Source organism: Vitis riparia, chromosome 18 (genome assembly GCF_004353265.1).
Source record: "Vitis riparia cultivar Riparia Gloire de Montpellier isolate 1030 chromosome 18, EGFV_Vit.rip_1.0, whole genome shotgun sequence".
Taxonomy (NCBI): domain Eukaryota; kingdom Viridiplantae; phylum Streptophyta; class Magnoliopsida; order Vitales; family Vitaceae; genus Vitis; species Vitis riparia.
This window is the reverse complement of record NC_048448.1, coordinates 11334758-11349804: the sequence shown is the minus strand read 5'-3', so window position 1 is coordinate 11349804 and position 15047 is coordinate 11334758. Positions and strand designations below refer to the sequence as shown.

The window sequence follows — 15047 nt, the reverse complement described above, 5'->3', positions numbered from 1 at the left end:
TCATTCAGTACTGTCTCTAGAACTCTAGAAGCCACTGTAACTTGGGTTGGGGTGGCAATAAGTCCACAGCCAACCAAGCCTAAGAATATTCTTAAAGCATCATATGTAAAAACTAAATCCCACCTCTTTTCTAAACAAAAATATTAAAATATATCAGGCATCATACGTAAAAACCTTGCAACTTTTTTCTTTTTCTGCCCATTTATGTGATGAAGGCCTGTAAGTAAATATGAATGACCTACCACTTAAACGTGATCATGCATCACTGGTTATGTGTCCAAATCAAAGGACCCCACTACATAAATAGGAAAAGAAAAATCTTTTTCTAGAGTCATAAACTGATGTACATGTGTTACATTACAATTGGGGTTGTTCAGGTTTACACATCACAGATTTTCTCTATTGTTCAAAGTATGAAGAGACCCAGAAGAATTCTGGACATGGGAGGCTTGACTGGTGCAAGTACTATCACATGTGAAATATGTTATTCTTTTGCATATTCAACCCATGAACACCACCCATCCATTAAAATACTAGACCAAGCTCAGGAAAAATCCAGATTGGGTCAGAGATTCTCCATCGATTCACTAAAACGATCAGTCAAAATTTTGAATTTTTTTTCAGTAGTAACATGGTGTGGAGAAATGAACTAGGGTGGCACCCACTATGCCAGGAAACCTCCATTAAGAAGTGGATTGAATGTTGATCACGTTTAAATCATTTCATTTTGTTTTCAAAGCATTAAGGAATTCTATTTAATCATAGGATTCCAGTGAGTGATTATGGTAGTTTGTTGGTTGAAATGATTATTCACCTGAGGGGAAAATAATGTAAGAAGGAAAATACTTTTCCTGTTGTGTCAATAGCCCACAACAAATACCAGGAGGAAATGGAGTTCAAAAGAAAGAAAAAGTGGAATCATGGGATGGTTGATTTTTCTTAAAAAGAGGTAAATTATTGAAAGGGGAATGAAATGAATGATTTGACAAAACACTAAACTCAGTCTTCACCGAACACTTTGTTAATCCAACCAAAAAGCAAAATGAAAGACAAGAGGGAGCAAAAAAAAGAAAAAACTCTTTGTCTTTACCAAGAGGTGGAAGAAAGGAAGGAATCAATGAAAAATTGTGCAGGCATCACATGGAAAGAGTTGTGTCCGTGGCCCCAGGCTCCATTAATAAGTGAGACCGAGGCCTGAGGGGCTGGTTGAACATAGAGACGCGGCTAGGTTGCAGTGGTGCCAAACACACACTAGTGAACTGATCACTGATTGAATATCTCGCCTGCTCCAAATCAAATGATTTTATCGTTTCACAGCCATTGAAATTTGGAAGATTTGGTCTTGACCCAGAGGTACCATTCATAGTTTTTGGTGTAACTAGTTTGGGTCCTCTTTTTCCTTTTTTTTTTTTGTTTCTAAATTTGAAGATTTGTCAGTGTACTTTAATTTTTTTTTTTTTTTTTTTTAAAGTTTACTTCTTCATGGGAGATTTGATGAGTGTGTTTTACGTGTATGTGTGTAACTGAAAAAGAGTGAGCACAAAAAGGGTGGGAAGGTCGGTTTGTAGGGTCACACAAGGGTTTAATTTGTTAGAGACTTTTGAAGAGGGGCCTCCCAAGCCATGCAAGAATATTTGCTGATACTTTATATATTTAAGAATAAACTAATGGATTTCATGTGTTATTTTTGGGGCATGGAACTCCATTTGAGATGTGGGTTGGGTGGGTCTTTACTCTTTCATTCCTCATAGGCGCAAACGTGAAGTATAATAGGCTTCCCTAAAGGGAGCATCATCATCATCATCATCATCATCCTCATTTCCCTTTCTTTCTCTTTAACTTCTTTAGTGCTGCCTTTTTTCCTGTTACCTCCCCAATCCCATGCCATGCCATGATATTTTTCTTCACACCAACTGATTGGCTGCCATGAAATGAACAGATTCAGATCAGAAAACACACTTGGGCTTTCAAACTTCAGACAAAAAACATATATGTAATTCAATTATTATCTCTAATTCTGTCCATTTGATCATAAAAACATAGGCTGCTGAGTGCTGATCAGTGACAAAGTTTCTACAAGGACATGGGATTGCAGCCAACAAGATCCTGACACAAGATTCGGACCACTAATGCTTCGTTGCTAAATGATCTGCAGAGACAATTGAGAGATTTAGTTGTAAGGCCATGTGGTACACATGGATCCCTTTTTGAGCTAGGTTTCTGTTTATTGATGCCACTACCAGTACCAGTTATGATGATTTTCCCAACTTTTGGTAACCTCACTCTCCTCCTGAACCTCCTCAACTTGCTCCACCCCTCAGTTTTTGGTGGGCTGCCTCTGGAGAAAAAAAAGACACCAAATATCTAGTACACCCATGTGCTGCTTTATTGTCTTTAATCTTCTTTAGACTCAGACACTCAAAAGGAATGGGGGGGTTTCCTCCATCAGAAAACAATGGTGCATTGGTGACTTCTGTGTCAAAGTGAAATCATCAAAGTTATGGTAAGTTTAGTGCTGTCATTCCATCCTGTTCGCTGTGTGTGTACATTATTATACTTTAGGGGTTCCTTATCCCAATTCCCAAGTGATGTAACTTGCCCACTTGCCCTGATCATCTCTAAATTCCAAGCCAACCATGCCCAGATTATCAGAAGAAAAAAAAAACCAGATGTGACCCAGTGCATCAAATCCATCACCCAAAACTTAAAACAGAATTGGATTTGAAGTGACTAATCAATCATGGTGTGGAAGGAATAAGAATAAGCGTTTTAAATTCAATTTAAAACAAAAATGATGCCAACCTTTTTTGTAGTTGTCTACTTAAAAAAATGACAAAAAAAATAATAATGCAGATGGGGAAGATGAAGATTTGCTTTTTATCAAGGACAGATAAACGAGAACCATATTCTGAATTGTGAGTGGGTGGTGGATTAATATTCCTGATTGCCAACAATGGAGTCCAAAAGCAGGATGGGGAAAGAGGTGATCAAGAGGTAATACTGATACAGATACTCATATATTCAATGGTGGGTAAAGAAAGATGAGTGTAGATAGTAGTGAGTTCATTCCCCATGGCATTGAACCTGTCATTCAAGAAAACAGTCTTCCTGAAAAGCAATCCAAACTTGGCTGCTCTGTTCCTAATCGTGTGAACATTTAAGCATGTGACACTTTACAAAAAGAGGGAAAAAGAGGGCGACTCCAGAAGCTGACAAAGAATCCCACAAACTTTACTACTTTAAATCTCAAATCTTATCATAAAATATATATGTATGGATCTCGTTTCTTCTTTCATTTTCCTGGATGCTTCCCGTCTACGGTCTACCCCAAAACCTTGGTTTATTAGGCATTAAACAATGCAATTACATATGTTTGTTTGTATATTTTTTATAATATACAAATTCCAAGCTCTTTTTTGCTTAGCTGTTTGGAGTGTAGTGTAAGGCTATGTTTGGTGCCCGGGAATGTAAAGAAAAGAAAATAAGAAAATTTTGAATGGAAGAAAAAATAAAGAAATGTTAAAAATAAATTTAATAGTAAAATAAAATATGAGAACTATTTCTTTAGAATTTTTTCATTTTCGTAATACTTTTTTGAAACCGAACATATCATAATAGTAATATTAATTAGATTTTATTATTTCTAAGCAGTCTTTTTTTCTTAACGAATTCAATAAACAAATGCTTTCATTTTCACAAAAATATATAAAATATATGCTTTTAAATATATAAAAATATTATTATTGTTATTAATATTATTTTTGTGGAGGGTGTTTGAGATGGCGTGATGGAGGTAATTTAGAGGCCAGCTTTGGTGGAGTGCGACATGTGAGGAAAAAGGAGAAAATGGAAAGGTGGCGAGTTGGATGGTCAGACGGGGTAGGTAAAGGCTGCAAGAGTAAATGTTGAGGGCCGCAAGTTGAGCCAATTGACACCCGCGATTGCGCCTACTTCCCTACTCAAGAGCCTAGGATGCCTGGAGTCCGGATTCGGAGACAATCAAGATGTGGACCCTTCTCTTCATTCTTCCCAACCAGTTTTCACTTAAAATTTCCTTTTCAAGACATTTGGCAGTAGCGTTCTCCGAATTATTTCAGAATTTAGCGTATAAATTTTAGAAAATAAAATAGTAATTATTTAGAAAATATCTACTTCTATAATTCCTTCATGAACATTATGATAAATATATTCATTTCATTATAATTGACCGGTAAGTAGTATACAGTTCAAAATCAATTGATTTAGTGGAAGCATAGATGGGTTCCATATTGTGCGAACAGGTCCAACCCAACTAGGGGCGTTTGGACCGTACGGGCCAGTGGCAACGCAACCATTAATACATTGGGCTATTATGAAAGCTAAGAGCTAGTGGCAGAACAGGTCATTGGGCTCAAACATGATGGCCGACCCCAAATACCACGGAGTGTTGTATCCGGGTTCTTTAAGCAGCTTCATGTGGGTACCTGCACAAGAAGCATGTCGGAGTGGGCCAAGCTTAGCCCAGACAGAGCTCAATATAAATAGTCAGATGGGTACAACCGTACCTGTTCGCATATCCTCCCATATAGTTGAGCATGGAGTGCTAGTTTCAAACATAGGAGAAGTCATAAGATTCAAGAGATACCACAACTCAAGTCTTGCATATGTTACAAGCATGCCAAGCTTGGTTTCATAACTACGAAATTCTTACGGGTAAAGCTAAAACTTAAAAGTACGACCCTCAAACAGGGAAACAGACTTTCTTCAAACTCAATTATGCTAATAGTCTTGTCATAACTCATACATAAAGATAAATAGTAGGGTTAATTTACAAACAAAAAGTCACCAGATGCATATAACAGCACACGTATGTACAAGTCAAGGAGGCCACCTACGGTACAGAGCTCAAGCTCATTAACAAGTTCTTATAACAAAAACCACATGAGATAATTAGTCATAACATGCATTAAGAAGCACAAACTACTAATGCATGTTTCTTCAAGATTTTAAGGAAAAAGAAAAAGGACAACCTTCCTAGGCCGCTATGAAACCAAGGAAGAAAAGGTTACTAACTTGCCTCCCCATTGCTTGTAACAGCTTCAGGATGATAATGGAGCATTTCCTTCCACATCATCTCCCTTATCATCTCTTCCCCTAAATCCTCGTCTATGTCCAGATCAATGGGGACCTGTGCTGGAGGGTTCTTACTGGGATCATACAGTGAGGACATGAAAGGGTGTTGGAGTGCTTCGGTGACACCAATCCTCTTTGAGGGGTCAAAAATTAGCATCTTCTGCAGCAGATCAATCGCCATGGGATGGGCATTTGGGTAAAGACGGGAAAAAGGCGTCCCTGGTGAGAACGGGAGAGACTTGATGTATTTCCTTGCTTTGGGGTTGTCAATGAATTCAATATCAGCCTCCCTCTGGCTCCCAAGGATGTTGATGATCAGTTTGAGCTGGTTAAGACACTCTGTGCCAGGGAATATAGGTTTCCGGCCGAGAAGCTCCGCAAAGATGCATCCAACAGACCACACATCAATGGAGGTTCCATAGTTGTCACAGCAGAGGAGGAGTTCTGGGGCCCTGTACCAGCGAGTGACCACATACTCAGTCATGAACTGGCCCTTGCCAGTGCTAGTTCGAGCTAGCCCAAAATCACATATTTTTAGGTCACAGTTTGCATTGATAAGAAGGTTTCCAGGCTTCAAGTCTCGGTGGAGGATGTTTGCTGAGTGGAGATACTTCAGGCCTCGGAGCAACTACACTAGGACATTTGGATTAGTTCCACGATAAAAAGAGAATTAAGCAAATTCAAGGTTGATAGATCTTTCAACATTTTTACTACAATAGGGTGTGCTAGTATATTTTAGAAATTAGAAACAAACAGTGGATAGCTTGAAATGCCCATTTCACAAAGAATGGTATGCAGACAAATAGGGACAGGAGAACAACAAATAAAACATGAGGAGGAAAAACAAAAAACCAGCAACAACAGATGGATACTACATAGTAATTAGACCCACAGCAGATGTATAAATGTTAAGAATTCATTATTACTAAAGAATACAGAAAGGAATCATATACACTTGGCAACCATGTTGGCAATGTACAAACTTACCAAAGGCTAAGAACATAACTGGAAAAAAGAAGAAGAAGAAGAAGAAGATGATGGTGATGAAAGAGTGAATAAGCAAAACAAAGCATTCAGACATACACACATATATACACATATGTCATGAATCATTAATTTTGGGTTATGGAAATTTTTACAGCTAATGAGTTACAAGACACCTATAACCAAAAGGAAAGGAAAAGCTGACTAGAAGATCTTAAATCTTGATTCGTTCAGCACATTTTGGTATGGGTGACAGTTCTGTTTTCACCCCCTTTTACCTAATGAATTGCTTCTTTATATAAGCCATGTTAGAACTTACCAACAAGATGGAACTGTTATATGTCCCCATAAATAAGATGACCAACAAGAATCCTATTTAACAAATGCAAAACTTTTATTACAAAAAAGTTCACCTGCAAAACTTTCATTTCTCATTTTTTTCATATGAAAACCATTCACTAGTGTTATTGAAATAATTTGAATAACTATAATCAAAATGCAACAGTTGCATGTTAAAGCAAGGGTTAATGATTATCCTCATTTCTACTGAAATCATATCAAAATGATAATAGGGCTAGTTAACTAAACCTTATATTATATCACTTAACTTTGCTAAATTAAAGAAGCTTTCTAAAATAGGGATTCAATACTAGAGCATAACCCACTTTTTAGAACCATCCAAAATACTGAAATTACTTCACTTGACTAACAACTAACAAGATGATACCTGGAACAGAAAATATTGGCAGTGGTCATTAGTAAGCGCTTGGGAGGACTTAATAATCTGGTGCAAATCCGTATCCATGAGTTCATAAACCAGATAGACATCCTTGAAACTTCTCCTGTGTATAGGCATCATGACATCTTTTAAAGCAATCACATTTTCATGTCGAAGATGCCGAAGAAGTTTAATCTCACGCAAAGTTCTCAGTGCATCAACACGGTTATCAAACGCATTATGTATCTTCTTAATTGCAACTTTCTCATTGGTTTCCTTGTTCACAGAAGAGCACACGATACCGTATGCTCCCCGACCTATTGGCTTGATGGGCACATATTTTGTATCAATCTCAAACAAAGTCTGCCACATTGAATAATAATGTTTTCCTTCGCATCTAGTCCCATTTGGAGGCTCAACTGGAGTTGCCATTTCCCTGAACATCATCATAAAAAAAAATTCATTATCCCAGAAAACACAAGAAATCATCAAATCTAAGTACCTCAATCATTTGGGCAAGCCTTAAAATAAGCATCTAATTGTTGTTGTACTCATCGGTTTAGGGTTTAATTCAATTCGATTCCAACAAATGCGACAGTATTTGACATCTACCATACAAAAGAAAAGCAAATAAATGGAAACTAACTTTCCAAAACTACTGTTTAAAACAACTTCGGATTTGGAATTGAATTTCACGTGGTAAACCCCAAACCACACAGCAAACACATTCAAATTCCATGAAAACGGAATTTCAAACTAAATCCAATTGCGTTCAACCAAACACAATACAGTTATAACGAAGAGAATCAAATTTTTTTTGGAAAAAAAAAAGTCAAAAAGAGAAAAGTTACTGATCTTGGAAAAAAGGCAACTACAATTTCAGGAGAATATGACAATTAATAATTTCGGAAAAAAGAACAAAGTTATTTATTTTATGAAAAGGAAAAACCTGCTCCTTTGATTCGATCTTCTCCAACCCCTCTTTATTCAAAGCACCAACTTTGACCGTTTCTATGCATTTTCCCGCGACATCGATCACTCGAACCTGTTCATACCATCAGAGAGTACCTTATTCAACCAAATCCTTTTCAAACCCTCAACCAGTTTTGTATCCCACATCAGAATTCATCCCAATTCCCCTAAAGTCTTCCCCACTCCCCCAAATCAAACACAACCCTAACCCTCCTTCGATCCTCCGTCCCCATTTTGCCCCAAAACCGCTAGATTTTTTATCCTTCGATCCTTCTCAAAAGCCCACAAATTTTCCAGAATTCTCTATCCTCCCCTTCACGATTCAGATCTAAATTAGATCTATGGAAGCACTGGAGGGTTGTTATTTTGTCGCGATCCAGCAGCTAGAGAGCAGTGATCGAAGACTGTGGACGGGGAGATTATTAGAAGGAAAAAAACATGTGAATTTTTTTTTGGATTTCATGCATCGCAGCACCAGAACCCGGGTTTGGCTCTCGTGACGACAAGTACGGATATTTTAATTAAAATGGTGGGTCCCGTAAGTGGTTCCCCCCATGCGATGCTCAGGTTTTAGGATTAGAGATACGAAACGACGTCGTTGCACAAGGGCTGTCGATGTGGATTTATGTCGGTCACTCGGTGGTAATGCAGGTAGTCATGCAACGACGGCGTTTCAATCTGGAAGGGCACCTTCCTGTTGGGGAACACTGAACCTCTTGGGGGGAATAGGATCCCATGTGTCCGTGACTAGGAAAGTTATGTGGTCCCTCGTGCAATCAACTTGAGTCTCACGCCCTTGATGGAGGAGTTCGGGGGTGGGCGAAGGAAGCGGCCAGCGGGGCTGCCAGATACTTACCTGAGGTGCGAAGCAGGGGATTGGAAGATGGACCATGAATGCCCGTCATAATGGGACAAAATGTGGTCATTTATTCAAATAAATAATAATTAAGAGGTTTGATATTAATGTCAAAACGTATTCAAATTAATTATTGAAAACATTAATAAAAAGCATTAAAGAAGTCATATTTCACAGTGTGAAACCAATAAAAAATGAAAATAACGTGCATTATAAATCCAATTTGAAAATTTTTATAATTAAATATTATTTTAATTCTAGCTCATATATTATAAAATATGATTCTATTGCCAGGTCATTCATCATGGAATGAGGAACTTTGAAATACCTCCCCCGTCGTCTCTTGTCTCTTGCGCATGTTTTTAAAAGCTCTAATCATTTCTTTTTTCTATATTATTAACTTTAATGATGATGACAACTCATGGCTGTCTTTGAAAGAATATCCTCGGCATTTCTTCTATCTTTTGCTCATGTTTTTCAAAGCTCGAGGGTAGTGTTTCCAATTGTTTTAAAAAATAGCGTTGAAAAATAGTTTTTGAATTTTAATTTTTGTAAATAAAAGTCAATATACGTTAAAAATGATTTTTATGTTTAATATTTTATTTTTAATAATTCTATATACTTATATAATTATTTTTTTAAATAATTGTTAAAAAATAAATGAAAATAACAGTAAATAATTAAAAATTGTTATTTAAAAATAACAAGTTTTTTATTTTTAAGAATAAAAAATAAAAAACATTTTTTTTGTTATTAAATGTATTTTCTTATTTTTATTGTTTTAGAGAATAAAAAATTTTCCTCAGAAATAATTATCAATCAGCCTAATTTCCCCCCTAAAATATACCTTTGATATATTTTATTTCATAAAAAATATTTCCAATATAAAAGCTTGGTTAGATGCAAGTATTGGAGATGCTTCATTAAATGCAAGTATTAAATTCCTATTAAGAAAATATCCCCCTTTTTGTCTTATATTAAATGCTTTTTTTAATTATTAATTATATTTTTGTTAACATCCACTTAAAGCTTATTTATGAGTGATTTTAAGATGAGTTAAAACTGTTTTTTTTTTTTTTTTTTTTTTTTTTTTTTTTTTTTTATAAATATTGTGTGACAAATTTTTTTTTAAAATTTGAATAATCCTTTAAAGTGATTGTCGAACCGTTGATAATTCTTTCAAAAGTATTTTTTTTATATTATATAATGCATTGCCTAATATATTATTAAAATACTTTTTTATTTTATATTCGAACACTAGTGATTTTTTAAAAAAACATTTATAATGAAAATATTATTAATAAATATGTTATAGATAGAAGGTTTAAATTAGAATGATTGTTAAACCTTAATTATTTTTTAGTACAAATTAAAAATGTCTTTGAGCCTATAGTGTGTAACATATTGAGAGTTAACATTCATTCACCCAACACATAAACTTAATATGTAAAAATGAATTAAATTCCCTATTATAATAAGCATAGTGTAAAACATTACTAATTTTATTAATTTATCTTCAACATTTAAATCATTAATATAAATGTGGAATAATATCTAAGAATATTATTTTCCAAATAAGCACCAATCATGTTATAAATGAAGCACCAACATATGCAATCATAAACACAAATCATAAAGCCACCAATAAGTATATTTATTATGACCACGATACAATAAATCATAGGTAAGAGAAAATTCAAAGAAGAAAAAGAATAAGTAGAGGAAATGTTGGAATGACTCAAATGCAATTCTGAGCAAGGTTGTGTATCATATATGCAATGTTGAGATTATAAGAGGAGATGTACATGTGTACTCTCTTAATAAATGAATGTAATTGTACAAACTAACCTCTAATAAAAATTATTATAGCAAACTAATTGAAAGAAATAGTTACAAGAAAAGAAATCAATTTATTAAGTTAGCTTAACATCCTTCTCAAATTGAATGATTTGGGAAGAACAGTTAGCTTGCACTAAAGATTGGAGAAGCGAGGTAAAGAAAGAGCCTTGGTATAACATCAACTAGTTGGTCTTTAGAAGGTGTGTATTGAGTTGTAATTGTGCACATAACCCTTTCATGGATAAAATGATAGCATAATTCAACATGCTTTCTCCGAATGTGTAACACAAGATTAGCGCCCAAGTATGTAGCACTAATGTTGTCACACGACAAAATTAGTGGATAGGGTAGAAACACACAACTCACATGAGATAGATTCAACCCAAGTGACCTTGATAGTGACATTAGTGGGTTCCCTATATTCAAATTTAGCATTGGAGTAAGACCATACCTTCTACTTTGAAGATGGCTAAGAGATTAGATTAAAACCAAGAAAAGTGTTGTACCTACTAGTACTGTACCTGTCATAACGACAACTAACCCAATTGGCATCAACATAACAAAGAAGAAATAAATCAATGGAAGCTTGAACATAGAGACCATAGGATACACTTAATTATTTGCCAATGAGTGAGAGTTGGAGCATGCACAATTTGACACACTTTGTTCATGGAAAAATAGATGTCAGGCTAGGTGAAAGTGCAATATTGCAAAGCACCAACAATGCTATGATTCAAAATGGATTACTAAATGGTGTTCTATCATAAAGAGAAAGTGTAGAACCAAAAGCCATTATAGTAGAGTAATGCTTATGGTCCAACATATTAGCACGCTGAGAAGATCCTAAACATATTTAGACTAATGTAAATGAACACTAGAAGAAGTCAAACTAAACCTCAAGATTAAGGAAATAAGATAAATGACCCAAGCCCTTGAGTGTAAATTAAGTGTTCAGATCGATGATAAGAGAGTACACCAAAAAAGAGTTACTACTAGTGACGATGATACTGTCCACATAAACTAAAATAATCACCATAACTAATCTAGAAAACTAAATAAATATAGACAACTCATATCTAGAGCCAATGAACCCAAGTTGTTGAAGATAAGTGTTAAGCTTATTGGATCGGACCCTTGGTGACCACTTAAGACAATATACAACTTTTATAAGTTTGCAAACATGAGTAAGGACATTGGAATCAACAAAACTAGGCAACTACTCTATGCAAACAACAACATCTAAATCATTGTTTAAGAATGAATTGTGGACGACAAGTTGACAAATAGACCAATTATGAAAGAGATCAAGGAATAACATAATCCTTGTTAGTCCAAGGGTTCTCCTAATCAGGTTTTGATGATAACAAATCATGGTTAAGTGACTAATTGGTTTGAATGGTAAAAAATCTCAAGTATAAATTCGAAAATTGATCAAATGATCAAATAGATACAAGATCGAGACTTTTGATAATAGGAAACGAATGTAAGATGAATGCATGGGTGCACTTAGGTTTTTCATACCTTTTCATGCATCTTTGAAAACTCAGTTTATTCTTTAAAATTTCGATTTCATTAAAATCCGAGTTTTATCAAATGTACCTTACGCAAAACGTTTCAAAATTGACATATTAATTTACCTAAAGACCTTGCCTAAGTGTTAGAAAAGAAAGGAATTGAAAAAGATAGGTTTTTGGGGCCAAAAGGCTGAACCGATTGAGGCTTTGGCCAACTGGCTGAGCAGGTTAGGGAACCGATCGACCGGTTACCTTTGTCTGATCGAGGAATGTCAAAAACATTCTCTCTCATCCAGTAGCTTTCTTTTCCCGATTGAGGTTTCCTCATTATGGTCGACCTTCGATCGAGGTCCAGTTGGGGTCTGATCGAGGCAACGATAACCTACCAAAGCATTAAATGCTCAAACGACTAGTGAATCGGTCGACCCCCAACTCGACCGGTCGAGGCTACCTTTTGCTTTTCTTGGCTCTCGAGCTTAGAAACCTATAAATTGAGAGCCCCACTTCATTTATGACATAGAGAACACTTGCAATCAATTGTCTACCTACCTGTTCTTGGCTTAAAAACTCTTATTTCTTTCTTAGTGCATTAAATCATCACTTGCATATCTTTTAGTGCACCCTTGTGAGTCATCCTAGCTTTGTTTTGTATTTGAGCTATCTTTAAGCTAGGTTGAAAGATTCTTTCTTGTAAAACTTGAGTGTTAAAGCTTTCAAGAGGTTTGAATCTTGAAGAGATTGTGTAAGAGCCCATTGGAGTCGGAATCCAAGTGTAAAGGATTGGAAACTTGGTTGAAGCTTCAAGCTAGTGGAACCCTCACTCGGTTAGGAGATTGAGGAGAGTAGACATAGGCAAGGAAGTTCTGAACCACTATAAAATCCAAATTTGTATTCTCCAACTCTATATATTTATTTTTTATTATATTGTGCTTGAATTTGTTGCGTTGAAAAAGTTTTTGAAAAATCCAATTCACCTCCCTCTTAGGTGTTTTTCTCATTTAAGCATAACCTTTATTTTCTTAATCCTTATAGTAGTAGGCTTGACCATAGGGCTTAAGGTTTCAAAGTAATTGAGTCCCAATGTTTGAAGGAAACCTTTAGTCACAAGTCATGCTTTGTATCACTCAATGGAGTCACCAAGTAGAAGTTTAATCATATAAACTCATTTGCAGCCAATCACTTTCAATTTGAGAGATAAAGAAACAAGAGTCCAAGTCTTATTCTTACTGAAAACAACAATTTTAGCTTGCATAGTAGCTACTTGCTCTGATGATTGCAAGGCTTGTGTGATAGAAGTGGGTTCCATAACATGTGAAACCATGCTAGTGAGAACTTTAGGCGAAAAAACACTACATTTTGCATGTGCCACCATAACATGAGTGTTGGAGTCCCCAAGTTTCTTGTGAATGTGACATCCTGGAAAAGCAAAAGAAAGAACACTTAACAATTTCTGAAACATTAGTAATATCTTGTGAAGTTTGTGCTGTAAGGGAAAGTGAAAGAGATATGGTAGAAATTGGTGGAAAGAGAGAAAGAGAAGATGATGAAGATAGAGGCAAGGATGGGGATGAAAATGAATATCAAAGTGGAAATAAAGATGAAGAGAATGTTGCTAGGGAAGTTAATGAGATGGGAGAAGGAGGAGGGGAAGAAAATGATTACAATAGAAGGAAGAGAGGAAATAAACTTAGAAGAGAACAAAGAATTAGTTGTAGGAATAAGTAAAAAGTGAGATTTATTAAAAACACCATGCCTAATAACATAGACTTGACCATTGAGTTTGTGAAGACATAAAAAATCCTTGTGACCGGAACTATATTCAATGAAAATATATTCAACTGAACGAGACATTCCAATTTGTGTTAATTACAAAGGCGTAAAAATGGATAACAAAAACAATTGAGAGTCTTAAAAAAATGATATTTTAGTTTTTTATATAGAGTAATTTGTATGATGTGTTGTTAGAAAGAACACGAGTGAGAAGATAATTGATAAGAATAATACTAGTTTGAAAAACAAAAGGCTAAAAAGACAAAGAAACATGATAATGAGCAATACATGTGAGACCCATTTCAACAACATATCGATTTTTCCTTTCAACACGACCATTCTGTTGTGCAGTGTAAGGATAGGAAACTTTATGTTTAATATCAAGATCATGTAAATGAGATGAAATAGGCCTATATTCACCCTTCCCTCAAACCCTCACCTCACCCTACCCTAATTACTTTGGAGGGCTTTAATTTTGGAAGAAAATTGTGTTTCAATCATGACTTTGAATTTTAGAAAGGTGGGAAAAGTTTTATCCTTTATTTTGAGTAAATAAAGTCAACTAAATCAAGTATGATCATCAATAAATAACAAAAAATAATGGGCATGAATCATAGAAGGTACATGAGAAGCACTGTAAAGATTAAAATGCACTAAATCAAACGATTTTGTTGTTTTTAAAGTTGAATTTTGCAAAAGGTAATCAACGACTCTTAAACTAATTGACACGAAGTACAAAAGTCAATAACACTCTTAAATAAATAAAAAAACTACTATTATAGGAATTCAAAATCAAGGATAGAACTTTAGAAGCCGGGTATCCTAATTTGTTATGCTACAGGTTGGACAACTTACTTTTAAACATAAAAACTTTAACTAATAAAGAAGTTGAAGGGGTAAGAGTGGAACTTGATGGAAGACGCTTAATAGCATTGTTGAGTTTGTACAATCCATGATAAAGATGACCCTAGAGTAGCACCTTATTCCAATATTGATCTTTCACCAAGAAAATATAAGATGGAATTCAATATAAGTATTGTTATCAAAACATAATTTAGTTACAATGATTAATTGTTTTGAAATTTCAAAACATGCTTGAGCTTCAAAAATTAAAATGTGTAGGGATTGAGATATTATCAACGTGAGAAATGCTAATGGTCTTACCATTGTCTACCACAACATTCTCATTCCTTTATAAAGGTATTGGGGAGGTCAGATAGCTCAAATCAAGAGTCAAGTGGTGTGTCATTCCAGAATCCATGTACTAGGTACTATTAGTCAC

At 35.1% G+C, this 15047-nt stretch overlaps 1 protein-coding gene across 1 annotated transcript; it reads right to left on the bottom strand.

Moving 5' to 3' along the window:
* Positions 1-4723: 4723 nt before the first annotated feature.
* LOC117907093 (mitogen-activated protein kinase homolog NTF3) lies at positions 4724-8275 on the bottom strand. Its single transcript, XM_034820461.1, has 3 exons — positions 7764-8275; positions 6824-7250; positions 4724-5740 (listed from the first exon to the last, which is right to left on the bottom strand). The coding sequence occupies exons 2-3, from the start codon at positions 7244-7246 to the stop codon at positions 5048-5050; spliced, it is 1116 nt and encodes a 371-aa protein (XP_034676352.1). The 5' UTR covers positions 7247-7250; positions 7764-8275; the 3' UTR covers positions 4724-5047.
* Positions 8276-15047: the final 6772 nt, after the last annotated feature.

Excerpts from the sequence above, each read along its gene's own strand:
- LOC117907093 (XM_034820461.1), bottom strand. The coding sequence starts at position 7,246 with ATGGCAACTCCAGTTGAGCCTCCAAATGGGACTAGATGCGAAGGAAAA. Across the intron at positions 5,741-6,823 it reads GCCAATATTTTCTGTTCCAG|TTGCTCCGAGGCCTGAAGTA; the intron begins GTATCATCTTGT and ends GTCCTAGTGTAG.